Raw genomic sequence first — 27,920 nt, forward strand, 5'->3', positions numbered from 1 at the left:
AGCATAGAAAACAAGGTGTTATGTATTTATATAGATTTTTTAAAAATCTGGCAGCCCTAGTGTTATATGTAATGCAATACAGGTCACATCCATACCATACAGAGCTACAATTTGCAGCACCCCTAACAAACTACAGTTCCCTGGATTATTTAGAGGAAGCCATGTGCTTTAAATGGGTTCTAAATGTATGGTGTGGATATGTCCAGGCGGTCTTTAACAATGTCAGGGTTTTTTTGTTAAGGGGGGGGAAAGTGTTGACTGCTTAATAGAGATTTTGTTAGGGACAACACAAAATGGTATTAGTGAACTTTTTCCAGATCTAATCCAAGACATTTTTGCCACCCCGAGAAGCTGGATTATGTCTATGTACCCCAGGATCCTTCCCCCAGCATCCTTTGCTATATTGTTTGAATTAAGGATAGGGATGGGGGAAGATAGAGTTAGTCTGTCCCCTTTACCTTTTGTGGTGTCTGTTTTTAACTGTTTTTAAAAGACTACTGGTGGGCTGATTTGGCTAAGATTGGAGAGAGTTGGTGTGTGGGGCTTCTGATTTAATTAAGGGCCCTTCTTCCTTCCCCATAATTCAAGCATTGGAGCACACCTCTCAGACTGCAGGTTGCTTCACTAACACACCAAATATCATTATTGCCCTGAGTGACAGCCTTGCTTGAGCAAGTGGACCAGCTGAGTCCATTTTGCAGTGGAGAAGCTGTTTGCATGAGTAGGTTCCACCCAGTGTTTTGGTGCCCTGTCACTATGTGTATGGCTCATAAAATTTGCTTAGAGTGAAAGAGCAGAACAAAGGGGCATGTGATAAGTGTAAACCCATTGTAGCTATAGTGAAATTATGGCATGGGACATGGCTTTTGCAGGTGAGAGGACTCTTGGTTTTGACTAGATTAAGGTCTCTTGTCACAAGAACGTTTGCAGCAGACAGTGCAGGCAACAGGGGATATGGCCGAAATCCTGCAGCTGGTGGCAAGGTCAGAACGGGCTGTAATTAGGTTTGTGTAACTAGACATTTCAGTATTTTGTGCAATATTTGAAGCAAAGCCAACTATTACAACTCTACAATTCAAGAACATTGCATTTTGAGAGGTAGATTGGTATGGGGGACACTTTGACCAAGGAGACCACTGTATTTAAATTCTTGTTCACTCATTAAGCTCACTGGGTGACTGTGGGCCAGGCTAATCTACTTTATAGGGCTGTTGTGAGAATACAGTGGGGTGGGGAAGGTAATGTTACACTTTACAATAAAGTGTTTATGATATATGATGTATTCTTCCTGTGACAAGGAATCATGCATGTTCTTCTTTTAAAAGAGGCCTTTAATTAACGTAAGAACATAAGAAGAGCCTGCTGGATCAGGCCAGTGGCCCATCTAGACTAACCTCCTGTTCTCACAGTGGCCAACCAGATGCCCGTGGGAAGCCCACAAGCAGGATCTGAGTGCAACAGCACTCTCATCTCCTGTGGTTTCCAGCAACTGGTATTTGGAAGCATACTGCTTCCAACTGTGGAGGCAGAGAATAGCCATCATGGCTAGTAGCCATTGATAGTCTCATCCTCCATGTATTTGTCTAATTCTCTTTCACAGCCATCCAGGTTGGTGGTCATCACTGCCTCTTGTGGGAGCAAGTTCCATAATTTAACTATGTGCTGTATAAAGAAATACTTTATTTTGTCTGTCCTGAATCTTCCAACATTCAACTTTCGTGGAAGTTCACTAGTTCTAGTGTTAAAAGAGAGAGAGATTTTTCTCTTTCCACTTTCTCCATGCCATGCATAATTTTATACAATTCTATCATGTCACCTCTTACTTTCCTTTTCTCTAAATTAAAAAAAGCTCCAAATGCTGCAACCTTTTCTCATAGGGGAGTTGTTCCATTCATTTGATCATTCTGGTTGCTTTTTTCTGAACCTTTTCCAGCTCTTGCCTCTTGGCAAGTTAGTTAAAAAAAAAAATCCATCAATGGACTGGTAAAGGAGGGATAGAGCTATCCATCCTTTCTCTGCCAGCCTGCTTAGTTACTATGCTGGTCATAGAGAAAGGGGCTTTCTTCCTCTGGGTTAGGATGGAAACCATCTAGACTGACTTCCTTTTTCACCGACACACTCATGCACCTAGTTGGAATTCCTGATTGCTTAGGTGAATTGTCTATTGGATTAAAAATACATTTTATACCTCACCTTTCCTCGGAGCAGCACAAGCTGGTGTACATGGTTGCTCCCCTTCCTCATCTTATCCTCACAAAAACTCTGTGAGGTAGGTTTGTCTGAGAGAGTGACCTAGTGAGCTTCATGGCTGGGTGGTGATTTGAATCCTGGTCTCCCAGGTCCTAGTCCAACACTAACTACTACACTACATTTGTTAAATACAAGGCAGGTCTAGCACCATTTTAATTACCCGCAGTGCCTTGACATTGCGGGAGCAAGGGAAAGCTGAAGCCACTGAAGGAAGAGCACTGCTGGCCACTCCTCTGAAGGTAGCAGGGTAGTGGCCAGGTCAGTGAAGTGATAGATATGAAAATGAGCATGAGAAAATAATCACCTGGTGAACTGCTCAGTATCCAGTGAGGCACAAAACTGGGGGTGTGACAGCAAATTTTTCATTTGGCTAGGGCAGCAAAAAAAAACTTCAGCTAGCGCTGGCTAATAACTGAAAAACACATGAGACAAAAATATTCTTGACTTTATGAGACACTGCCCTGGGAAAGCTGGGCACTTCCCCATTTTGTACTGAACACAGCTGAAACCTGAATGCGATTGGGCTTGTGGCTTCTCCTTCCTGCTAAGCTGAGCTCTGACTGTCCTGGAAGGCTCTCAGCCACTAAGTCAGCACTACAATAGGGCTTAGTCACTCAATTTATCAGCCTGCCTTGGCAGATAGAATCCTTAACTTTTGGCCTCTTTAGGAAGCAAATTCCTGGTGCACTGCCTCAGAGGTGGAGTTTCCTGTAGGTAGGAAAACAAAGCTCTTGCGAAATCAGCAGAGCTGCAGTATGGCTTGCTCTGAGGCAATGGGACCTGACATGTAGGTAAAGTCATACTAGCACTCAGCAGGCTCAGAGGTCAGGAGACAACTGGTTCAGAGCTGCTTTGGGGAGCCTATTTATTTAAAACATTTTTTAAATCTACATTTCATATTGAGGGTTGTATCAAACAAAGTTGTCCTGCTAGCACAAGTCCACCTGTGCAATGGGACTTCCTCTCTTTGTGCAATCCCCACCCCAAATCTGCTCCAGAGGTAAAGACTTTCCCACGCTCACGTTCACAGACAGAGGTGGGAATAACGCCAACCTTCTGTGTGAATGAATGAGCGAGATTTAAACAAGTTCTTTGAAATCTTAAACGTTATGTTCACACTGATAAGGGGACTCGACAGAAAACCAATGTGATGCATTGTGGATATGGTATTAGACTGCGGAGAACTAACACATCTTACTATGCTGGGGGGGGGGGAAATCAGCTATGTCAACCTGAACAACCCTGAAAGTTGGGACACGGATATATGTACAATCTAGTGACTAGATAGCATACTTTTAGTGAAAGTGGTTCCTCTCAGTTAATCATAAAGACGTGGGTATATCAACTATGGTAACTACGATTATGGTCATAGCTGGAGTTAATGTTAGCTGCCTGATAAAAGCATACTGTGCTTAACAATTGTGCACATTCACATGAAGGTATGAAGTTTGTGCACAAACTGAAAACACTGATTTTGCCCCTTGTCCAGGCAGTATATGTAGAATTGCCAAGTGATGCTGGAAAATGTGAACTGATCTCAGACATTTCAAAAATCAGTCAAATAAATAAGACTTGTACATTTGCTGGGCCATTTGTATAGTCCTCAGTCAGGGGCTATGTACATTGACTGGCTAATATATGCAACAATCACTTGATGTTGTGCATATTCTCCAGTATAAGTCAGAGACTATATATATGTGTGATGTGTGAAATACACAGTTTGTGTGTGTAACCATGAATATTTATGCACATTCTCAATTCAACTCACGTTAACTAGAATATCTCTATGTCACCAAGTAAGTAATGTTCAGCTGCGCTGGTGTTATTTGGCTCTGACCTACAGGCATAAACATGCAGTCCTAAGGACACCTATTGTGAGTAAGTGTGCCATTGAATTCAGTGGAACTTTTGAGTAAAAATTCTTAGGAAAAAAATAAAATAAGATTCCAGTTGCCCAATTACCAGCACAAAAGTACAAATAAATCATGGATGTTCTTCTGACTGGACACAACTAGAAAATAACTGTGGTGTCTCTTTCAGTCTGAAATTCAGACTGAACAGGTGAGCCTAAAGTTATATTGAATTTGATTATGCTCAGGAGAGAGCAGTACATTTTTCAGAACTTTTTGTTTTATTTTTGCCAGTTGCAACACATCTGTCAGCCATTCAAGTCCAAGTGCTGGCAAGTGCCTAGAGTGAGCACATCTGTAGTGCTGAGGCATGTTAACTGCGTTGTCATGGCCTTCTAAATATTTCACACAAATGTGTGCAACAGAGATCCAAAGGCTACTTTTGCTACAGAAGGTTGTGGAGAATAGGGGGTACTTGACCCTTTCTTCTCCCACCCACCACCTTTTCTTTGCAGATTCTCCCAGCTGCTTCCCCCACCGCACAGTCTACCAGGTGTATGTTTGTAAGCATAAACATGTGTCTGAAACTCAGCAGTTAAATGAGAGGGGGTGGGGGGAAACTGCAGCACAAAAACAACAACTGATGAGAGGGTTAAGCACTCCTCCAGTTACGACGTTTCCCCTAAAAAAATGCCCCCTCCTGAAACATTTGTTTTGTAACAGAAACAGCCATTTCAGTTTTGTTATCCATGTTTGGATGTAAAAGTTAGGTAGGTGTTCTAGCTCAAAATGCCTGCAGTTCCTTTATCTGATCAGCGGCCACTGCAAAAAGTAAAGAACCAAGCATGGTTTGCGGGACGTCCAAAGTCAGCCCTTTAGTGCTTAACAATACCATACACATATTCATACACCCGATCTAGAATACACTATCAGTCAACTACCTACATTATATATATCTATATATTACATATTGGATTAAATTAATCCTGAAACTATATATGGCTTACTATGTAAATTATAAATGCATAAAATTATATCCAGATATCTTCCATCTGGGAATATTCTGAATCCTACAAGAGAAGAAAAACCAACAGTTAGTGGATAATATAAAATATTATTTCATATACATCAGATACTGCTCACCCTATGCATCTAAAATCAAGGAAACTTCTCTATAGGAAGGCAACCATAAAACTGTAGCAATATCTATAAGGAAATATATGAAATTCTAGAAATTCACTAGCTGATTACAGTATGAAAAACACTGAAAGACTTACGAGTCCTGTTTGCACATCACTTTAAACAATAGTTAAAATGCTGCTAAAATTGTGGGTGTTTCATCTCTCGCTTGCTCCTGCTGTGCTACTAGGAACTGAACCATGGTTTGGCTTAGCATTACTTCCAAACCTGGGTGTGTGGTTTGTTTCTCTCCACACAAATAATGAACTGTAACCAAGGTTTGTACTTGGCTTATAGCTCATAGTTTCTTTGAGGGAACCGGGGTGGGGAAGTAGAGAGCAGAACCAGTGCCGGATTTAGGCATAAACTAAACAAGCTACAGCTTAGGGCCTCACAATCAGCAGGGTCCTCAAAAAATTTCAGAATTTTTTGGGGGGGCTTTTAAAATTTTATGTGTACTGAATATATATATATATATATATATATATATATATATATATATATATATATATATATATATATATGATGTCATTTTTTAACAAAGGGCCTCCAGGCTTTATATAGCTTAGGGCCTCACCAAGTCTAAATCCAGCACTGAGCAGAACCGAACTGAACACAGAAAGATTAGTATTAATTTTGTCCTACTCAACAGTGACATCTAGAGGCCACTCTATGCAGAACCATAGCTAGCTCAGACTTTATGCATTGTCAAACTCTCTTTATTTGAGGGGCATGATTGTCAAAAGATAATTTACATATTGTACCCTTCTTAGACCACTCTTTATTTGTGCAGATTTTTAGATATTATTTAATTGGATCAGGAGAATAGGCAGGGGTGTAGTTGTCCAGGGTCTCAGGGGGTCTTAGATCCCTTACTTTTTTCAGAGCAGGGTCCCAGCAGGGTCCCTATGTCTCCAGCATTCTATGAGATAATCAGCATGAAAGGGGAGTATGTTAGTCACTGAGAAGAATCTTCTAACATAATCTTGTACTTTCCCGCTAGTCGGAGCCAATCAGGGTAAAAGGAGATGAGGCAGCCACTGAGAAGACTCATCTCAATAGCTAACACTCTCCCCTTTCATGCTTATTGGCTCCCAGGGATATCTGTTGTTGTGGGAGAAGATTTAAAAAGGATCTCATATTTAACCAAACAGCAAAAAAAAGGGGGGTGATGGCTGTGACATAAAGAGACCCTACACTTCTGAATTTGCCACTACACTACTGAAGACAGGAGGTAGAGTGTCTAGGTGTCTGTTCTCACCTTCTCAGTAAATCCATCTGGGGACCATATATATGTTCTCACTGACTGAGAAGGTCAGTATGGAAACGCCCCATATTTTATTTATTATTTTACAAAAAACTAATACCCAGCTTTTCATACAAGCACTTGAGGTGACTTAAAGTTTAAATATACTTATTTATTATTTGATTTTAATAATTTATATACTAAATACTGCAGCTTCTGTATTTTGATTATAATAATTTAAGCATGTAGTAAACAGCAGTTAAAAACAATCCACATATTTGACCAGGCTGTTAGCCTATGTTGTGGAGTAGGGTGTAATTCCAGGCAATGTCCCCCAACATGGGGCACTCCAGGGCCACATTCACACACCATACATATATTCCACTATTATTCCACTTTTGGCTTCAATTGGCAGAGTGGTTTAACAATAAATCCCTCTTCCCTGGGGAACTCTGGACATTTTAGCTCTGTGAGGGGAACAGAGGTCTCCTAACAACTCTCAACACCCTTAACAAACTACACTTCCCAGAATTCTTTGGGAGAAGCCATTACTGTTTTAAGTTGTAAATCGCCTATCTGTTGTAAGTTGCCTAGAGACCACTTGGTATGAGGCAACTAACAAATTAAATAAAAAAATAAGAGGTTTATTAATAAATGTCTAGGACAGATGGGACCTACATATGACCAATAGCCAGAGAGGAAGGGAGATGCAATCCAACAACTTCTAGAGCAGTGGTTCCCAACTTTTTATGAGTATGGGACCCCCTTTGCAAGCCCAAAAAAATTCATGACCTCCCCCCCATGCTCATTGTAATTTTAGTCTCTGTTAATTGAACACATGGTGCGTGACAAAATCACATCTCCAAACATCTCTTTCCATAAAAAGCTCCCTGCAGCCAGGGAGGTGTTGCTTTCTTTTCTTAATGCAAAAGTCCAATCAAATTGGTATTTCCCCCCCCCACACACACACACAGTCTGAAGATGTACAGTCCTGTCTCCCAACACCAGTGGGTGACAGTGTTGGATTAAGATCCAGGTTCAAATCCCCACCCAGCCATGAAGCCCACTGGGTGACCTTGGGCCAGACACAGTCTCTCAGCCTGACCTTCCTCACAGGGTTGGTGTAAGGATAAAATGGGAAGGGGGGGAAACAATGTGCACCACCTTGAGCAACTTGGAGGAAAGGTGGGATAGAAATGCAATAAAATAAATAAATACATACATTTCAGCTGCAGTGTGTGGACCCCAGCTTCAGCTAACCTGCTGAGCTTTTTAAAAATAATAATAATAATAAAGAAGTACCAATGTGGTAATGGTGGGGAAGACAAAAGGGTGGATAGATTGAGGAGGGGGGTTAGTGCTTTTAGGCCTTGGGATGATCATCACAACTGATGACTTGGTTAGTGTGCACTTGGGGAATGAGAGTGGAGCAGAAGACAGATAGCACACACACAAACACACCTGCCCCACCTGCAAGCATCTGCAGGCATGCATGCATTTGGGCATGTGGGAGTGGGGAAGCCCTCAACTGCCACAGCATCTTGGAGAGCAAGTTGGGGGGGCGGAGTGTAGGTGGAAGAAAGGGGGAACGCTGGCACTCACACTTAGCCTCAGAGATGGGGAGTGAGCAAGTCCTGAGCTCCCTCTCTTTGGTTCCGTCTGGGCTGAAAGTAAGATCTGGGCAGCCTCCCAAATAATAATTTTTAAAAGGAGGTGGCAGTGAAGCAGGAGCCAAGAAAGGCAGGCAGGCCGGCTGCCATGAAGGAAGGTAGAAAGCAGCCTTTCCTGGTGGCCCTGCTTCTTTTGGCTTCACAGAAAGCCTTCTCCTCTCGTTCTGAGCAAGGGTGACAGCGGGAGCAGCAGGGCAAGGAGATGAGAGTTGACAACAATAATCCCCTCTTCTTCCTGGTAGCTCCACCCTCAGCCTCCTTTGGTGTCTGCCACGTGTTTTATAGGCAGATGCCTGTCCTCGGCGCGCCTGAAAGACACTCTGGCGCTTCAGCAAATGTCCTCCCCTCTCGTTTGCAGCAAGGGGGAGGTGTCATCTGCAGTGGCAGTGAGAAGCAGATGGCATCCAGGGACTGAAGACTTGTTTTTAAAAAAATATTTCTTTACTGTTCGCAGCCCCCTCTGGATTAGTTTGCGGCCCCCAGGTTGGGAACCACTGTTCTAGAGGGTCTTGAAGAGAAGTGAATGTATGGGGGGGGAATCACACCTCTCTGCAGCGTTTTAAATGGAAATGGACTGCCTTCAAGTCGATTCCAACTTACGGCGAAGCAGTAGCTAAATAGGAACATGTTTGGAGAAAAGAGAGACAAGAGGGAAATAAGGTCTAGAAAACTTCATCTACCTGGAATCCTATCCTCAGACTTACCTAACAATGTTAACTGTTAACTATCTGAGGCAATACAATGGGTCCCATTATGGAATATCCAGCCACAGGGAGTGCTCGTTTGCACAGCCATAATTTCTTGTAATGTTGATGGTGTATTAAAGGGTAGAAGAAGAACTAGGCCTACTCTTATTAGCAGAGTGGGACAATTTTAGGCAGCAGATTTTTAATTTAAAAAAAAATCTTAAAAAGCAGCAAAATGTCAAAAACGTATTATGTTCTTAGCAATGAGGGGCATTTGAATCTTCTGGCTTGGGCATCAAAATGGTTCGGGCCTCAACTGAATGCTGCAAATCTGCTAGAGTGACAGGAAATGGTATCCTCTCATGTCTCCTTATCTTCTGAACATGTTTCCTCATTCTGTCTTGTCAAAGACCAAAGTTCAAATCATAGTTGATGCATAAAACCAATGAAATGACATTGACTCCCCTGCTCTGTATGAAATTTCTCTTACTAGAAAATGATAATGAATTATATGGATGATGCTCTTTTATCACTGTGCTAGCTGGCATCATAGCGATTCAAATCATGGAGGAGCACATACCGAGTCTTTATATTTTGTAGGGGTTTCTTCCTAATGGCGGAAATGTCTAATTCCAAAAATCTAGGGACATCTGGAAAACCGCAAGCCTCCGACCACAAAACAGACACAGGCTCTTTGGGTCCAAGGGGGATACTCAGTTCTGTGATATCTGTCTTCCACAATGATTCTATCTGTTCACTGCTTGGCTCTCTATTGAGGAAAGAAAATGTAGTTATAACCTAAAGGAAGGAAAATGCTTTGGAGCAAGCGACTATCTTAAATAAAAGTGTCATCAAACCATATATTTCTAACATGTGACAGACACCCTGAAAAGACGGGGGGAAACATTGGGAGGCAATTTGGAGCATGGCAATGGCCAGGGCTCTGTCTGTGTCCTGGTTGCCCACCAATAGCAACTTTTCCTGTTCTAAAATGGTTGTTCGGCTACCATTTAATGTGTGTACGAGTAGTTTAGAGCTTATTGAGCCCAAAGATTCCAATGGGCTAGCTGTTTAATCTAGTTCTGAAGAAGGGGCTGATGCTGAGATCAGGAGACACTATTGGAACACCCTTCCTCACTGAAGCTCTCTATTGGCTTTCAAAAGGTTGGTAAAAAGTAGAGGCCTTCCTTTTTAAGAGATCTAGGCTCTCTGTCTTTAATATTTGTAGGTTTTTAGTGTTAGCTTGTTTATATGGATATGAATAGTAATTATGTGAGGGAGATATACATATATAGCATTCAGAGCTAGGAAGTAACTAGTTACAAAAACAAATTACTTGTAATATTACTTTTTTGAGGAACGAGTGGGTAATTCCTTTACATTTTGATTGTAATAGAACAAGGAGTAATTTTATTACTTTTGAGAAGTAATTGCAATGTTTCCAGCATTACTTTGGGGCGTTACTTGGGGGGAGCAGGGGAAGTCTTCTGCTCCTCTGATTTGTGGATGAAAATCATGTGCCTCAAACAGGGCTTCTGTGCAGCTTCGCTCTTCCCTCGTGCTCTGTGGGTGGGTAAGAGGCAATGAGGGAGGAGACGGAGAGTGAGACGGGGTGGAGTGGAGAAAACAATTATTTAAAAAAACAGATAGTGGTAGTGAAGAATGGAGTGGAGGGGAAAAGGAGCCAGAGGGCAAGAACATGGATAAAGGAGGAGAAGGAGGCAGCAGCAGAATGGAGAACTGTGGAGGTGAAAGATGACAACATGTGTTTGCGTGTATGTGTGAAAACTTGGCATGCAAAGCAGCCTCTGCCCCTGACTACTTTGCTGCATTTGCAGTATTTTAATTTTTTTGCATCTTGGGGGAAATGCTTGCTTGGGTGGGTGTCCCTTAGTTGGTGGCAGGGCAGGGTCCAGGAGGTGGTTGAATGAGAGAGATGACGCTTGCTGGCTGAGAGTGTTTGTGGGGTTGCACTTGGTTTGACATGCAAAGATCTGAGTAGTGGCCTCTGCCTCCCTCCCTGCCTCCCTTACCAGTGGAGAGACCACCATTGCTATCTTATGGATAAAAATAATTATTCTACTACCTCTGTTTGTGTGTATTTATTTTTAATGTTGTTTTAGGTGACTTAGTGTGCAGCAGCCAAGGCCAGCACCTTGTGGGCACTCTAGGTTTTTTTAAAGTAACTTAAATGTAATTGTAGTTATTACTTTTGAGTAACAGTAAAGTAATACATTCTTTTCAGAACACTTGTAATTGTAATGGTAATTTATTCCTTTTTGGGGCCATGTAACAATAATTGTAATTTATTCCTTTTTAAAAGTAATCTTCCAAGCTCTGATAGAATTGTGAGCCACACTGATAGCCTATTTGGCAATGGGGCAGAATATACGGTTTTAAACAAATAAATAAATGTTAGTTTTCCTGACATAGGATTATATCCAACTTACTCATTGTGCATGTGGAACAACTTGCACAAGTACAGTGGAACTTCCCTGCAATGGACCTTCTGCTCTGGAGGGTTGGAGGAAAACCTAGAGCAGATTTGGGGGGCACATAGGAGGAGAAGTTGTGTTGTGCTCACAGAAGTTGTTCCACATTTGCAGTTATTTAGTTGAATACAGCTCATAGAAGACACAGCTTAATGAGAGCTCCCTCTGTGACTCTGTTATACTATACCTGACTACAGCTGAGAAGGTGAAATCTTGAGGTTTCTTCACACTGATCAAGGGGCTTGGGTAGACTCTGGGCTTCAGGAAGACAGGTCCAATGTGGGGCATATGCAGAATTTCCTTCTTTGTACTTTCTCTTGCTTTGATCAACAATGGGCAAGGGTTGGTAAGTTGGAGTTTGGTGCTCAAGCGGAGCTAGAAGAGGGCAGAGAGGAAGAGCAATCAGTTCCCTGACACAAAAAATTATTCTGAGGAGAATCTGCCATGCAACCAGATTAGAGAAACAGGGCAGTAAGGGAAGATTGAGAGAGGAAAACCCATCTTACTATGCTGCTCCAAATATGAGACCACAAAACAAAACTGTTATCTTCTTGCCTCCTCTCCTAATATGTCACTAAACAGCCTTCCAACCCTTTTTATGCTCCTCAACTAGGGGTAGAAGGTTCTATCAGTTTTGGTTCCCCCAGTTTCTCAGTTTTCTAGTCTTAAATTCAGGTCTCCACATATCCGCAGCAATTTGCAATTTGTTTTAAACCCTCCTGAAAATTCTTCAGCATTTTAATGTTAATTTCTCCCAATGAACACATTTTTGTATGCAGTTTTGACTAATGTACACATTTTTGCAAGCAATTTCTCCTAATATAATGCATGTTTGCATGTTATTTTTACTAATATATTTTTAATGCACATTTTCCTCTTATTTGTGCATTTTTGTAAACATTGGATGGTTGGAGTAGTGCATCGCAATATTCAGACAAGTACAAATTTCAAATGATGGCTGTGTTTCGGTTCTCATATTGTTTCAGAAAGTGCAAATTTTATAGATTTGGCTTTACATGCGAAGTGAATTGAATGCCCACCCCCTTATCTGAATACTGAAGGTATTTATTGGTAGGATAGAAAATAGATTTGGTTCAGACCCAAGACTGAATTGTGAGTTCAAACACTCTCCATGAAGGTATACCTTTCCCTCTGGGACTTCAGTGGAGAGCTGATCTGTACAGAATTACTATGGGAATGCCGATTCCCCATGCTAAAATCATAGATTCTAATTTTGCCAAGGAGATTGGCATGTGTATATTGAGTTTCCCAGCTCCACCATGACTATCACAAAGGAGAACTTGCTGTGCAAGTTGGAGCTATCACACAGTGAATTTCCTCATCGCTGCTGATACTGTCCACCATTGATATAGACTGGGGTGAGGAAACTCACAACTTCCTCACAAAGGATGGGAAATTCACTACTAAGGTCAGCACAATAACCATGGTGAAAGCAAAGTATAGACCAAGACTCTGAGTGGTAAATCCCTCACTATCATAGGCTCACCTGAGCAAACAAGGCAATCATCCTTTCAAGACAGCGCCGACGCTTCTTCTCCACAATGACCTGTTTAACAATCCAGTGCTCCAAAACCTTTTTCTGATATGCATCCACGTTGTCCACCATCTTGTACAAATTCTGCAATTTAGGACCATCCTTAGCATCTTTGGCAGCTTCCAATTGAATAAGTAAGCTTCGTCTGCAAATGCAGGACAGGAGCAAAAGAAAAGTGGATAGATACTTCCTTTACTGCAAATAAAACCCAGTAACTTAGTCCTCAGACTTGAGGGCCAAATGCAGTTCCCCAGGCCTCTCTGTCTGGCCTCTGAGGGGACTTCCAGATGACCTGGTTATTTGAATGATTATTGGAATCCTCTGGAATGCTCTGCCAACAGAGATTCAGCAGGCACCTTTGTTTTAACTTTTAAACATCTGCTGAAAACCTTTCTATTCCGCCAGGCTTATGTAGAAGATGTATTTTTGCAATAGTTGACCTCTTTTTACTGAATTTTCAATCGTTTTTACTTTTAAAAAAATGCTTTGATGTTTTTAAACAAAATAACAGTATACAAATATATTTATAAATAACCATACAAAACCAAGCCTGGTTTTGGCACAGAAACAGCCTTGGTCGCCCTGTATGATGACCTTTGTCGGGAGTGAGACGGGAAGTGTGACTCTGCTGATTCTCCTTGATCTCTCAGCGGCTTTCGATACCATTGACCATGGTAACCTTCTGGGGAGACTGGCTGAGTTGGGAGTGGGAGGTACAGCATTGCAGTGGTTCCACTCCTACTTGGCAGGTCACCTCCAGAAGGTGGTGCTTGGGGAACATTGCTCGGCACCCTGCACTCTCCAGTATGGGGTTCTGCAGGGGTCAGTTCTGTCCCCCATGCTGTTCAACATCTACATGAAACCGTTGGGTGCGGTCATCCGGAGCTTTGGAGTGCATTGCCATCAGTATGCTGATAACACACAGCTCTATTTCTCCTTTTCATCCTCTTCAGGTGAGGCTGTCAATGTGCTGAACCGGTGCCTGGCTGTGACAATGGACTGGAGGAGGGCTAATAAACTGAGGCTCAATCCAGACAAGACTGAGATGCTGCTAGTGGGTGGTTCTTCTGACCAGATGGTGGATGTCCAACCTGTCCTGGATGGGGTTGCACTCCCCCTGAAGGAGCAGGTTCGTAGCTTGGAGGTTCTCCTAGAATCATCTCTGTCACTTGAGGCTCAGGTAGCCTCGGTGGCACAGAGTACCTTCTACCAACTTCGGTTGGTGGCCCAATTACGTCCCTATCTGGACAGGGATAACCTGGCTTCAGTTGTCCATGCTCTGGTAACCTCCAAATTAGATTACTGTAATGCACTGTGTGTGGGGCTGCCTTTGAAGATGGTTCGGAAACTGCAGCCTGTGCAAAATGCAGCGGCAAGATTAGTAACAGGGACCAGACGGTCCGAATATATAAAACCGATTCTGGCCTGCTTGCACTGGCTGCCTGTATGTTTCCGAGCTCGATTCAAGGTGCTGGTTTTGCCCTATAAAGCCTTACACAACATGGGACCAGAATACCTGATGGAACGCCTCTCCCGATACAAACCCACCTGTACACTACGTTCAAGATCAAAGGCTGTCAGGCCCAGGATGTGACTCAGGAACCAGACCAACGGCTGTAGTTAATTCGTGTTTTATTAGGGTAATGTCCAAACAAAGACTGCATTTTCTCATGAAGCAATACAGGGATACAGGTCCTGCGGCATTGGGAGAAAGTTGACAGAGCAAGGGACTTCTTCCCGCCTGTTCTTTAAGAAGGGGCCAAACGGGCGCGCAATCTTTCGCTCCTCCTTAACTGCCCCTCAGGTACTGCCCGCCTTCCCCCCCTTCTCTCCTGTCTTTTCAGCTGTCTGCGTGTGCGCGGTGAGGGGGGAAGCATCACCCCCTCCTCTTCTGAAGTTTCCGATTCCAGGATGGGGGATAGGGGAGGGGCTGATGGTAAACTGCCTCCCCGCTTTTCGGCTGTGAGCAGCCCTCCCTCTTTCCCCTCTTGCTCTGAGCCTGAAAGAGGGGGAGGCGTGAGAATGTCCAGGGAGGGCTCAGGCTCCCCGTTGCTAAGCGACCTTATCACTGGCAGTTCCTCTGTTTCGTCTTCGCTCCAAAGGGGGGAAGTTCCTCCCCCTTCCCTCTGCCATCCATCCGAATACTCTTCTCCCAACTCTCCGGGATCCAGCTCCCCGGGATTGGGACCCCAGCTCTGCCTTCTGACAAAGGCCCACCTCCAGGTGCCTACTCCAAGGGAAGCTCAGAGGATGGCAACAAGGGAGAGGGCCTTCTCAGTGGTGCCCCTCAAATTATGGAATGATCTCCATGACGAGGTGCACCTGACGCCGACACTGTTATCTTTTCAGCGCCAGGCCAAGACTTTCCTCTTCTCCCAGGCATTTTAGCATGTGTTTTATACTGTTTAAAATTTTAAATTGTGTTTTAAATTGTTTTTATAAGATCTGTTTTAAATTGTATTTGTTTTAATGTTTTTAGTTACTGTAAACCACCCAGAGAGCTTCGGCTATGGGGCGGTATACAAGTATAATTAATTAATTAATTAATTAATACATAAACATACACCCTGATTTGTTTGCAAGGAGAATATATTATGCTGGCTATTTAATGAGCATTCATTTTGATTTGTTAGCAGGGAGGTTAGATGACATGACATCATAGCAAATGTTATCCCACACTTTCCAGTGCATTTTCCCGTCACTCTCCTGATCTTAAAAAGTCTGAACTTTTTGGGAAGCAAGTCTGTTGTACGAGGCCTCACAATCAACAATAATTGCACAACTGAATTTGATAGTATGTGACTGAATCCCACCCCAAAATAGTGATGGTCAGGAAGGGCCCACGTGCTCCTTGAGTGCTTCTGCCTGGTTGGAATGTGTCCTTGAAATGTAATAATGCTACTTGCTTGCCTGGATTGTGGATGGAGATATGTGTTTGTGCAAACCTCATCTTCTGTGACTGGAATGTAGCCTGCTGCACAAAGGCACATCTGCTGTTGCACCCACTGTTTGGATGCCATTTTGAATCAAGATGACAGAGTGAACCTTTCAAAACTGCACAGATTTTTTTGTTTCCCAAGCAACACCAGGTATGAGACTGTTAGTATGCTATGTATTATAATATCCATATCACACACTAATAAACCTTAAAAGAACTACAATCAATAAAGGATGATTTGTTAATGTCAAATTTCTGCAAAACATTTTTTTTCAATTCTATGGTGGGAAAAAGCAGGAGAAATTACCAATATCTCAGTATGCGTAGACATTATGATGAAGGACATTGAGCATTTAGGCCTTCCTTTACCCCAACAAGGAAAATCTGCCTGCCATGGAGGCAGCATGCCAGGCCTGGTTAATCACTCCTCACCTCCCCAGCCATTGGATTACTTTCCTCATCCATTGTGATATCCCAGAATTAGGGACTTTGATCCAGATCTCACACTATACTAACTTGGAAGACAGTAGGAATCCTATGTATCTATTAGTCTGAGAGGGACTAACAATACATATTTGTTAGAAAATAAGTCCCACTGAAATTAGAAGGACAGATTTCTGGGTAAACATTCTTGAGAGCAGGCTGTAATACTGGTTCCAAAGGCCACTGAGAGAGCCTATACATCTGGTTTGTTTTTACTATAAATTTAGTCCAAAATTCATGCATTTTAAGATTAACACCGCTTGTAATAGCATTTATGTTTAAGGACCTAAGGCAGAAGTAGACATTATAGCATAGTAACCAACACCAACCAAGTTTATCCCTCACAAACTCATGTCTGGAACCAAGTCTGGGGGTAAGGGAGTAGCTGTGGGAGAGGAATTAGAAGAAAGACATGCTTGTCAGGGAAGTGTTAAGCATACTTCCCTTTCTTTCTCTAGTGGCTTTTCTGCTAAACAATATTCTTCTCTCAGTTGCTTTCCCCTAGAAAAAGCAGTTTGGGGCTTTGGTTATATGTGTATGCATATAATTTATTGTTAGGCCAAACTCAAGAAAACCAGAAACAGATGTTACGAATTTTGCTGTTTTGACTATCATTTTGCTGCCTATATGGTTTTGCATAATCTGGCATCTGAACTAATTAGTGGCACTTGATAGCTGAAAACCTGCCTAGTCTTTGGGATATCATAACTTTCAGCTAGTGGAGAGGGCTGAATAGCATCAGAGAAAGAGAGAGGAGATATCTGGGAGCTGTTAGCTTGAACTGGCTGAAACATGGGACACAAGTTTTACTTTTGGAGAATCTGATGCAAGATTAGCAGTTGTGCTGCCTGCTTAAGGAACCTGATTACTTCCTCTGTGCTCTGTTTGTATGTTTGTATATTTTTTGTTTGTATGTATGTATGTATTTTTTACCTGTATATTTTGAAACAAACCTCATCAAGAGGCCACTGCTAGAACTTTCTACCTCTTGGGGGAGTGGGATGAGCCACTCCATCCTATGACTAAAAACAAAAAATATTTTGAAGTGATAGTACATATTATTTTTAAATTTAAAAATTACACATCAATCAAGTTATTAACTACAGACACATAGATCATTCCCTTGCATATGGCAATGTTAGTTTAGTTGGGCAAAACCATAATGGGCATTTTTTAAAATATTGTATTCAAAACTATACGTCTATGTGACAATAATACATTCTTCCAACCGTCCACCTCAACAGGTACAGACTGATGGATGGATGACTAGTCCATCTTCCCTTCCATCATGCTCTTATCAACTTAGTCTGGCGACTGTATGCTGCTCCCAGTGTGCCCCACTGCCCAGATTCAGAGTAGCTTCATGTATGACTTTTAATCTTACCTGGCCTCCTGGAGATGGCAGAAGCTGATGTATTTCCGGAAGAGCAAAGCCAGCCTCTCTACATTGCTGTGCAATGCTTGTTTGATTAATCCTTTGGATTTGGTGTACAGTTCTGATGAAATACCAGCCTTCTGGACAGCTTGCCCCAACACCTCCAGGTTTTTCCTCTGAGCTTCCACATTTATCCAGTAACGCTTTTCTGTGACACCTGGTGCAGGAAACTCCTCAGCTCTGGAGAAGAGCTTGGGGAACCACGTGGTCTCCAGTTCAAAGGTATCTTCATCAAATTCACAACTAGGTATGGGGCTGAGCTGGGGAGTAGTAGAACGGTGTCTCTCTTTGGGGGTGGGAGAAACCTTATATTGCTTGGCAAACTGATCCAGAATAGTCCCCTCCACCACTTTCATCTTGGCAGCCAAGGGCTTCTCTTCCTTCTGTATCTGTTCCTGTCTCTCCTGTAATTTGTTCTGCTGCTCCTGCCACTTCTCCACCTGTGCCCTCTGCTGATGCATCTGGTGGTGCCAGAGCTGCATCTGTTGTTCCCACCGCTTCTCCCAAAGGTGCTCCAGCTCCTGCTGCCGCTCCTCCTGCTCCTGCTGCCACTGCTTGTACTTCCGCTCCTGCTCCAGCTGCTCTTCCCGCAAAGCCTCCATCTGCTGCTCCTGCTGCGCTCGCTGCTCCTGCCACTGGCACCTCTTCCTCTCCTGCTCCACGTCCTCCTCTTGCCAGAGGAGCTGCTGCTTCTCGTACCCTTCCTTGAGTTGGCTCCAGCGCCACTGCTCTTCTGCTTGCTCCCCTCGCAGTTTCAGGTACTCCTTGCACTCCTGCTCCAGCCGCCCAACCTCCTCCTGCAACATGCACTGCTGCTCCTGCTGCTGCTCTCGCTGCCCCCACCAGAACTGCTCCTGCTTGTCGTTCTCCTGCTGCAGGTGCTGCCAATGCTCAAGCTGCACCTGCCACAAGCGCTCCTGCTCCTCACGCTGCCACTGCTCCCGTTCCCACTGTTCCCGCTGCCCCTCAAACATCTTCTCCCAATGCTCCAGATATTGCTCTTCCTCTTCCAGCCTCTGGCGTTCCTCCTGCAGCCGTGCCTGTTCTTCTTGAAGCCGCTGCTTCTCTTCCTGCAGCTGCTGCTGGATTTGCATGTACCAAAGCTGCTTTTCTTGATCGAACTCCCGTGAGCTATCACTTTCCAGGTATGACTTTGACGCTTTCCATCGGGGCCCTTTTTGTTTCTGGACACGCTTGTGTTTTTCTGCAGAAGGTTGTTTTGCCTCTTGCTTTATCCCTTCCTGCCATGATTCCTTGACCTGTCGATCTGTTTCATCAAGCTGATGTTCCTGAGATGGCTCTGCTTCCTTGGGATATGAAACTTTGGCCAAGTCGCCTTCCTCCTCTTTCAAAATAGGCGAGTGTTCATACTGCCACGATACCTCTTCTTGTTGATCCTGGGGCTCCTTCTGGTCTTTCCACAACTGTTCTTGTTCCTCTCCTTGTTGCTGTTCTTGTTCCTCTTCTTCTTCTTCTTCCTGTTCTTCCTTCTCCCACCTTTGCTGTGGCCATGACTTCATTTCTTGCTCCCATTCTGTTCCAGAAAGACTGTAAGAACTGCTTGAAGAATCCTGGGACACCACAGAAGGAATGTCAAAGGAAGAAGATAGAGGAGTAACTTTTATTCCCTTTTCCTCTTCTACTTGCAGCTCACCCTTGTCCTGTATGCTCCTTACGAACTTCTGCCTCCTCAGTCCACTAGCGATTTTCTGCTTCATCAAGATGCATTCGTCCAGTTTTTTGTCTATTGCTTGAGAGAGTTGTTGGGCTTGTGGGTGCGTGGGCTGGGGTCTTAGTGATCGCTTCCAGCTGCCTGAGGGACTCTTCTTTAATTTATTTAGCTTGTCCTCTAAGCAAGCAAGGATGGCCGCCTGAAATTCTTGCAGTTCAGAGCTTGTCTCTTGTCCAGAGGATGCTTCAGTAATTGAGACTCTCTGTTTTTCCTTCCTAGAGACTTGTTCAGATGCAGAAGAAGGCAATGAGGGCCTTTTTACAGTAAATAATTTGGCAAGTTTGTCTACTGGGCGGCCTCTAGCCACCTCTCCTGGACTAGTGTCATGACTTTCAGCTACGTCTCCTGGGATACTCTCATAGCTTCCAGTCTCCTCTTCTGGACTAATGTCATGGCTTTCAGCCACCTCACCTGGCATTATTTCTTGATACGTCATGTCCAGTTCCTCAAAAAAACTTTTGATAGTCTCTGCATCTAATACACCACCTCTCTCTGTGGCAATCTCTTGTAACTTTGTACCTAAACCATGGATGACATCTCCTGTCTCCTCTGCCTGACGTGGCTGTGGCACCGCTGCTGGTGTTCTACTGGGGTGCTTCACTGCTTTCTTCCCTCGGATTTCTTTTGGCCTGCCTATTGGCCGTTTCTGTGCCTGCATTTGACCAACATATTGTGTCTCAGACGTTGATTCAGTAGCTCCTTCTGCTACGGTTATTTGTGATGAGCTTTTATCTGGGAGCTCTCCATCCCACTTCTTCTGGATCTCTGGAGCTGTCAAAGGCCTTTGGGTCAGCTTGTCGTCCTCAAATTTGACTACCTTTTTCTCTCTGATGGCCTCTACAACTTTCCCGGCAGTGTCCCTCATTGAGAACCTAAGCTTCATTCTTGTCTTACCCTGCTGGATACCAGGACTTGGGGCTCCTTCTACTGGCTGTTTGGACAATTGTGCGAGTTCCACTTCAGAAGGGCTGCCCTTAATGTCCTGTTTGATAGTGGGTTTAGGGCCACTTTCGACAGAAACTGGTTCTCCTTCAGACACTTGAGTGCCTCCTTCAGGTGATTTTGTTGCTGTGAGTCCTTTTGGTCTTTTTAAAATGGATGCTCGTATTTTTTTCCACTCACTTACCTTTGGCTCCCATTTGCCTGCTGGCTCTTGTTCAAGAGATGTTATGTCCCCTATGGTGGTGGCTTCAGGGCTTTTTTCCTCAGACGTCTTCTGTGATAGCTGTGAGGATATATGGGCTATTACTGTCTCTGGTGATGTGACCTTCTTCAAGCCATGTTTAATTCTGCTATCTTGAGCTTTTATTGCAAGGAGGGCCAAAGGTTCTTCTGAAACTGTTGCTTGTAGCTGTTCACTATCACTGCCTTCAGCTTTGGGTTTCTGCTGGTGCTGCTCCTCATCTGTGCTTTCCCCTTCTTCAGCTTTTGCACTTAGCATCTTTTTAATCCCAGCATGGAGTTTCGTAGATGATTTCTCATCCTTTTTTGCTTTCATATCTTTCTCAGTATCTGGGGAAGTTTTCTCGAGAAGTTTACTTGAAGGAGCTCTGGTCAAAGAGACTTTAGTTGTCACCACCATTGCCTTCTCATTTGCATCATGCAGCTCTTTTTGCATCATTTCATTACTAATCAAGAGCACCTTACACCTTTCTTCAACATTCTGGACTTGCATTTCCAGTGCTGCCTTCTTCTCCAGAGTCACTCGTAGTTCCCTTTGCAGGTTTGCAATTTGTGGGTCCTGCTTCCTGCTTTCCAAGGCAGCCAGGTTTTCAGACTTGATTTTTAAGCTGCGGTATTGCTTACCTAGAAGGCTGAGGGCCTTTATGAGGTTTGCTACCATGCCTGCAATGTACTTAATTCCAACAGACTCTGCTTTGTTAAAGACTGAAGAATCTACCATTTCTTGCATCATGCTGTTGAGCTCATTAGTGCGGGTGAAAGTAAGAGGTTCGTCTTCCAACATCCGCTCTGGTGTCAAAGGCTCACCTTCCTGGGGCATATCTGCTATTTTTTCTCTCCATGTTTTAAACAGGCCAGATCTGAGAGCTGAGAAAATCAAAGACACAGCAAGAATTAATTAGAGTACATGCAAGGGAAAATTTGCCTAGTGATGAATTACTACTGGAACAGGAATTATCAAATGGTGTTGCTGTGAGCTTCCCTCTAAACCAAGAAAACTCTGTGCATTGCCTTAAATGTAACAAAGATGCTCCAGTTGTTTGTAGTCAATCTTGTCTCTGAGCGAGTACAAACAGATCAGACAAGAAAGCTACATTCTGAGCCTGGGAATTTGTTTTCAGTACAAGTACCAGGACTGAGTTCACAGACCTTTTACACTTTTATCTACTCCTGGTTAGTTTTCTTAATCTCAGCAGCTTAATTTAGGTGGGGAAAGGACTCCAGAACAAATATTTTTGAAAAGCAAAAGCTTCTCAGAAATAGGTCCCCAAACACTATGAGCACACAGCTGGCAGTGTTGCAGAGACCATCAATAAAGCAGAAGATTAGACAGACCCTTAAACTAGATAAGATACTGAGACACACAAAAACTAAATGAGACTCACAGCTCACCTTGCAACTGCCTTTATCTCTTTGCTTCTAAATCCCCTAGCAACCGCCTCGCCCTTTGCAAACTTTGATGCTGGCTTAATTGTCCAAGATAGGGGAGTTTGCTTCTGATCTCCGATTCTCTGTATGACTGACTTTTGGTATATTATTTAGTTTATCTGCATTTTAATTTCTTGTAACAAAAAATATAAGCCCCTGCTTTCTGATGATGCAACCCTTTTCTCTACCAGATTCATTACATTTAGGTACCTGATTTCCGTCTTGGCTTAGTTTTCTCTTCAAAGAGTGGGTGGAATATCTTGATCAGACGCTGAACATTTGAGTCAATTACATTGATAGATTTCAGGATTTTCCCCTCCATCTCTTCAATTAAGTCGTCAGTGGGAGCCACCTTTTCTTCTCGTTCAACTGCTCTCAGCATTTCATCTGGAAATAATTTTTAGACCCAAATGAGGCAAGACAGAAACACCTGTTATGTAAAATGATACTCTGTCCTTTTAAAAACAGTCTCTAATATATTAGTCCAATACACTTGAGATTTAATTTGTCAAACACTATCACAGAAACATCTCTTCTCCCTTTCTGAGGAATCCATGCTACTGGAGCCATACACTCAGTGGTAGAGCACATGCTTTGCAGGCAGAAAAGCTCCAGGCTCAATCCTAGGGCTCATTCACACGGTGACTTACTATGAGATTGATGCTACTTGCATCCCTGTTTAATTCCCATGGTTCACATGACGTTGCAGACAAGCAGAAGCTATCATGCACTTTCCCCCTTTAAATCTGTAGTAACCCAATCCACTGAAATTGTGAAATGGGAAAAGTGAAGGAAAAACCATCTCCGCTTCGCTGCGTTCCTCCAGGTAGGTGCTTTGCTTTGTTGTTTTTTGCTGGGCAGGTGGATTGTCACTTTCAGATACTCCCCTTTCTCTGTCCACTAAACTTTCCATAAATTTCATTTTGTTTCCGGTGGTTTAACCAGCCACTTCCAACCTGCTCTGTCTTCCCACGTCGGAGTTTGCTGTAGCTTTCCTTATTTATTTATTTATTATTTTATTTATACCCCACCCTTCCTTCCAGCAGGAGCCCAGGGCGGCAAACAGAAACATTAAAAACACTTTAAAAATCATAAAAAGACCTTAAAATACAATTGAAACAAAACAATGTTAAAAACATTTTAAAAAACTTTAAAAACATCTTTTAAAAAAGGGTTAAAGATATTAAAAGACATATTAAAAGCAATTCTAACACAGACACAGACTGGCATAGGTCTTAACTTAAAAGGCTTGTTGGAAGAGGGAAGTCTTCAAAAGGCGCTGAAAATATAGCAGAGATGGCGCCTGCCTAATATTTAAGGGGAGGGAATTCCACAGGGTAGGTGCCGCCACACTAAAGGTCCATTTCCTATATTGTACAGAACGAACCTCCTGATAAGATGGTATCTGCAGGAGGCCCTCACCTGCAGAGCGCAGTGATCAGCTGGGTATATAAAGGGTAAGATGGTCTTTCAGGTATCCTGGTCCCAAGATGTATAGGGCTTTGTACACCAAAACTAGAACCTTGAACTTGGCCTGGTAGCAAATGGGCAGCCAGTGCAGTCCTTTCAGCAGCGGGGTGACATGTTGGCGATACCCTGCCCCAGTGAGCAGTCTCGCTGCTGCATTTTGCACTAGCTGCAGCTTCTGCACCAACCTCAAGGGCAGCCCCACATACAGCGCATTACAGTAATCCAGCCTAGAGGTTACCAGTGTGTGGACAACAGTGGTCAGGCTATCCCGGTCCAGAAACGGACGCAGCTGTCTTATCAACCGAAGCTGGTAAAAGGCACTCCTAGCCACAGAGGCCACCTGGGCCTCTAGCAACAAAGATGGATCCAGGAGCACCCCAAGACTATGGACCTGCTCTTTCAGAGGGAGTACAACCCCATCCAAAGCAGGCAACTGACCAATTATCCGAACTCAGGAACCACCAACCCACAGCGCCTCCATCTTGCTAGGATTCAGACTCAGTTTATTGGCTCTCATCCAGCCCACGACCGAGTCCAAGCACCGGTCCAGGGTTTGCACGGCCTCTCCTGATTCAGATGTTACGGAGAAATAGAGCTGGGTATCATCAGCATACTGCTGACACCTCGCCCCAAATCTCCTGATAGCTTCATATAGATGTTAAACAGCATGGGGGACAAGATGGTACCCTGTGGCATCCCACAGCACAACTGCCAGGGGGCCGAAAGACAGTCACCCAATGCTATTCTCTGAGAGCGACCTTAGAGATATGATCGGAACTACTGTAAAACAGTGCCTCCAATACCCAGCTCACCAAGTCGGCCCAGAAGGATACCATGGTCATACGATCCTACAGACAAGATTACCCAAGAGATAAAAAATGTATTAGAAGAAGGGGTGTGTTTAGGATACATTACAAAAGAAGAAGAAAAAAATTTATGTAAAGAAAATCCTAGAACTCCAGTATTTTATGTCCTGCCAAAAATACACAAAGAAATAAGACCCCCTCCAGGATGTCCTATTGTATCTGGATGTGGGTCAGTCCTAGAACCTTTATCCCAGTTTGTTGATTTTTTCTTAAGCCCTTTATACCACTCATTCCATCCTATATTAGAGATTCCACTGATTTCATTAACAAGATACAACATGTCCATATAGATGACTTGGACCTTTTAGTTACCATGGACGTTAGGTCGTTATATACTAGCATCCCCCAAAATGAAGCCCTAGATATTATTCGTACAACGTTGGACTTAAGAACAGACATCTATCCTCCTACCCATTTTCTCTATGATTTAGCAGAAATAGCTATGCGTAACAACTATTTTAAATTTGATAATCATTACTATTGGCAAATCAAAGGAGTAGCAATGGGTTGTCCCATGGCTCCAGAAATAGCAAATCTATATATGGAAAATTTTGAAAAAGATATTAACAAGGGACCTCATTTTGAACAACTAATAGGGTGGTGGAGATATATTGACAATGTTTAATTGATCTGGAGAGGTACTTCAGAATCCCTCAATAATTTTGTAAGATGGGTCAATAATAAGGACAGCAATATTCAATTTGATTATCAGTGGAATTTGGGTCGTATTAATTTTTTGGATTTAGACATTAAGAAAATGAATAATAAATTACACACTAGGATTTATAAAAAACCTACAGATAAAAATACTTACTTAAAATATGACAGTTCACATCCAAAAACATTAAGAGATAATTTACCCCATGGACAATTCCTTAGAATAAAACGCAATTGCACCACAGAAGAAGATTTCTTGACACAATCTTCATCCTTAAAAAAACAACTATGGGATAGAGGATACCCATCTCCTATTATTGAGAATAATTTCAAAAAAGCAACTAAAAAGAAACGGGAGGAACTCCTAAAAAAATCATCACAAAAAGATTCCACTCGTTTAAACTGTGTATTAACATTTGACCATATCACCAAGAAGTTACAGAATAGTATAAGGAAACATTGGCATATAGTAGAACATCTTAAGGGCTGTCAGGACCCTCCATAGATTTCTTATAAAAGAACTAAGAATCTCAAGGACATCCTGATACATAGTGACTTAAAAGACATCATCCAATCTAGACAAAGTTTACTCCCAGGTATAACTTCTCCCCTGGGCCATCATCCTTGTGGCCATTGCATTTTTTGTAAAAATACCAGCAAAATGACAGATTTTGTTAATCCAATTAATCAGAAGAAATATCATCTGAGGCACTTTTCCACTTGTAGTACAGATAGAGTTATCTACATTATACAATGTGGATGTAAAAAAATGTATATAGGACAGACCACAAGAATGGTAAAAATAAGAATAGGGGAGCATTGGAGTAATTTAAGGAATAATAGAAGAGGGGCACCGCTTGTAGAACATCACAATCAGTGCCCTTACCCTATAACAGAATATAAATTTTGGGTTTTGGAAAAGGTTTATGGTAAAAATATAGACAATTTACTGCGTAGAGAACTACATTGGATTTTAGAATTGGATACCATAATTCCTAATGGGTTAAATGAGGAATTCAACCTCCTGCCTTTACTTTGATTTAAAGAAAGAATAGTCAACTCAAATCAGGTGTGATGAACTAATTATCAAGCTGGTTCAATTTATTGTATGTTTCTGAGCTTTATATTTCTGGGTTTGGTTTTGGTTCTTTACATGCTAACAGCTATAAGGAAAACAACAGTGAAAGTTGGTCTCTATATGTTGTTGAAGAGTGAATTTCTGTAAGTATATTTTGAGATTATTTTAAGTTAAAAGCAATATTGTTGTAGAAGCATCTCTGTAACTGTTTTTCTTACACTAAAAAAATCATTTAAATAAGATGTACATATAATTTTGACTGTATAATTATAATTTTGACTGTGTGTTTAAAATGTCTGAATATTTTTAAAGCAAGTTCAAAAAATCTTTTATGTATTTTAGCCCCTGATGAAGGCTTGAATCCACAAGCTGAAACGCGTTGGGCTCTTGCATTTCCAAAAGGAACTTTTTTTATAAAGGATTTTTTTTACTATAGTGCCTTGGTGCACAGAATAAAGTTTCATCCCTTGAGCTTTCTGGTTTTTTGACCTCTTACTTTTCTCTCTCCAATGGTATCAAAAGCCACTGAGAGATCAAGTAAGAATAACGGGCGCACTCCCCCTGTCCTTCTCCCGATAAAGGTCATCCATCAGGGCAACCAAGGCTGATTCAGTCCCATAACCAGGCCTGAACCCAGACTGGGATGGCTCAACGTAATCTGTTTCATCCAAGAGTACTTGCAATTGCTGTGCCACAACCCTCTCAATCACCTTGCCTAAAAAGGGGGTATTTGCAACCGGTCGGTAGTTGTCATAAACCAATGGGTCCAGGGGGGCCTTTTTCAGGAGTGGTCGGATCACCACCTCCTTCAAGGCGCCCGGAACCACTACCTCCTGCAATGATTTATTGACCACACTCTGGATCCACTCGGTCAAACCCGCTTGGCAAGCTTTAATAAGCGAAGAAGGGCAAAGGTCGAGAGGACACACTGCTGGCCGTATCATCGCAAGCACCTTGTCCACGTCATCAGGCTGCATCAACTGAAACCGATCCCAAGAAGTTGCAGCAGACGTTGCACTGGACACCTCACTGGGGACTACAGTAGATGTGGAGGGAGCATCAAGACTGCTATGGAGGCGAGCAACTTTACCCTCAAAGTGCTTTGCAAACAATTCACAGTGGGCCTCCGAAGGGTCTAAAACTCTATTTCCTGGAGTTGATGTCGACAGACTCCTGACAATACGGAAAAGCTCCACTGGACGGCTACTTGAGGATGCGATGGAGGCAGAGAAGTGGGCCTTCTTCACTGCACTCACCGCCACACAGTAGGCACGGTTATGATGTTTTACTCGTGCCCGATCAGCCTCACAGCATGTCTTTTGCCACTTGTGCTCTAGCCGTCGTCCAGCCTGTTTCATTGCCCTTAGCTCGCTGGTGTACCAAGGTGCAGACTGGGCTCCACAATGCCGGAGAGGGCGCTCGGGGGCAACCGTGTCAAGAGCCTAATGTGCCTCACTGTTCCACAGTGTGACAAGGCCTTCAACAGGGTCACCTGCTCTATCTACTGGGAACTCCCCCAGGTCATTCAGGAATCCAGTGGATTCCGTTAGGCTCTGGGGGTGGACCATTTTAATCTGTCCACCCCTCCTGCAGGGAAGGATCGGAGCCATAAGTCTGAACTTCACCAGGAAGTGGTCTGACCATGACAATGGGGTGACATCCACCCCCCCAATCTCCAGAGCACCCCTTCCTGCATCTGGAGCAAAAACCAAGTCGAGGGTGT

At 43.1% G+C, this 27,920-nt stretch overlaps 1 protein-coding gene across 1 annotated transcript in view; it reads right to left on the reverse strand.

Moving 5' to 3' along the window:
* Positions 1 to 5,018: 5,018 nt before the first annotated feature.
* LOC133378730 (protein FAM186B-like) overlaps positions 5,019 to 27,920 on the reverse strand; it is a 29,961-nt gene continuing 7,059 nt past the window's right edge. Inside the window, exons 3-8 of the mRNA XM_061613356.1 lie at positions 22,337 to 22,513; positions 17,734 to 21,565; positions 12,881 to 13,073; positions 11,561 to 11,748; positions 9,462 to 9,650; positions 5,019 to 5,170 (exon numbers count right to left, since the gene is read on the reverse strand). Coding sequence (XP_061469340.1) covers positions 5,116 to 5,170; positions 9,462 to 9,650; positions 11,561 to 11,748; positions 12,881 to 13,073; positions 17,734 to 21,565; positions 22,337 to 22,513 — 4,634 coding nt within the window. The 3' untranslated portion in view covers positions 5,019 to 5,115. The remainder of the gene's footprint in view (positions 5,171 to 9,461; positions 9,651 to 11,560; positions 11,749 to 12,880; positions 13,074 to 17,733; positions 21,566 to 22,336; positions 22,514 to 27,920) is intronic.

The sequence above is a fragment of the Rhineura floridana genome, chromosome 3 (assembly GCF_030035675.1).
Source record: "Rhineura floridana isolate rRhiFlo1 chromosome 3, rRhiFlo1.hap2, whole genome shotgun sequence".
Classification (NCBI taxonomy): domain Eukaryota; kingdom Metazoa; phylum Chordata; class Lepidosauria; order Squamata; family Rhineuridae; genus Rhineura; species Rhineura floridana.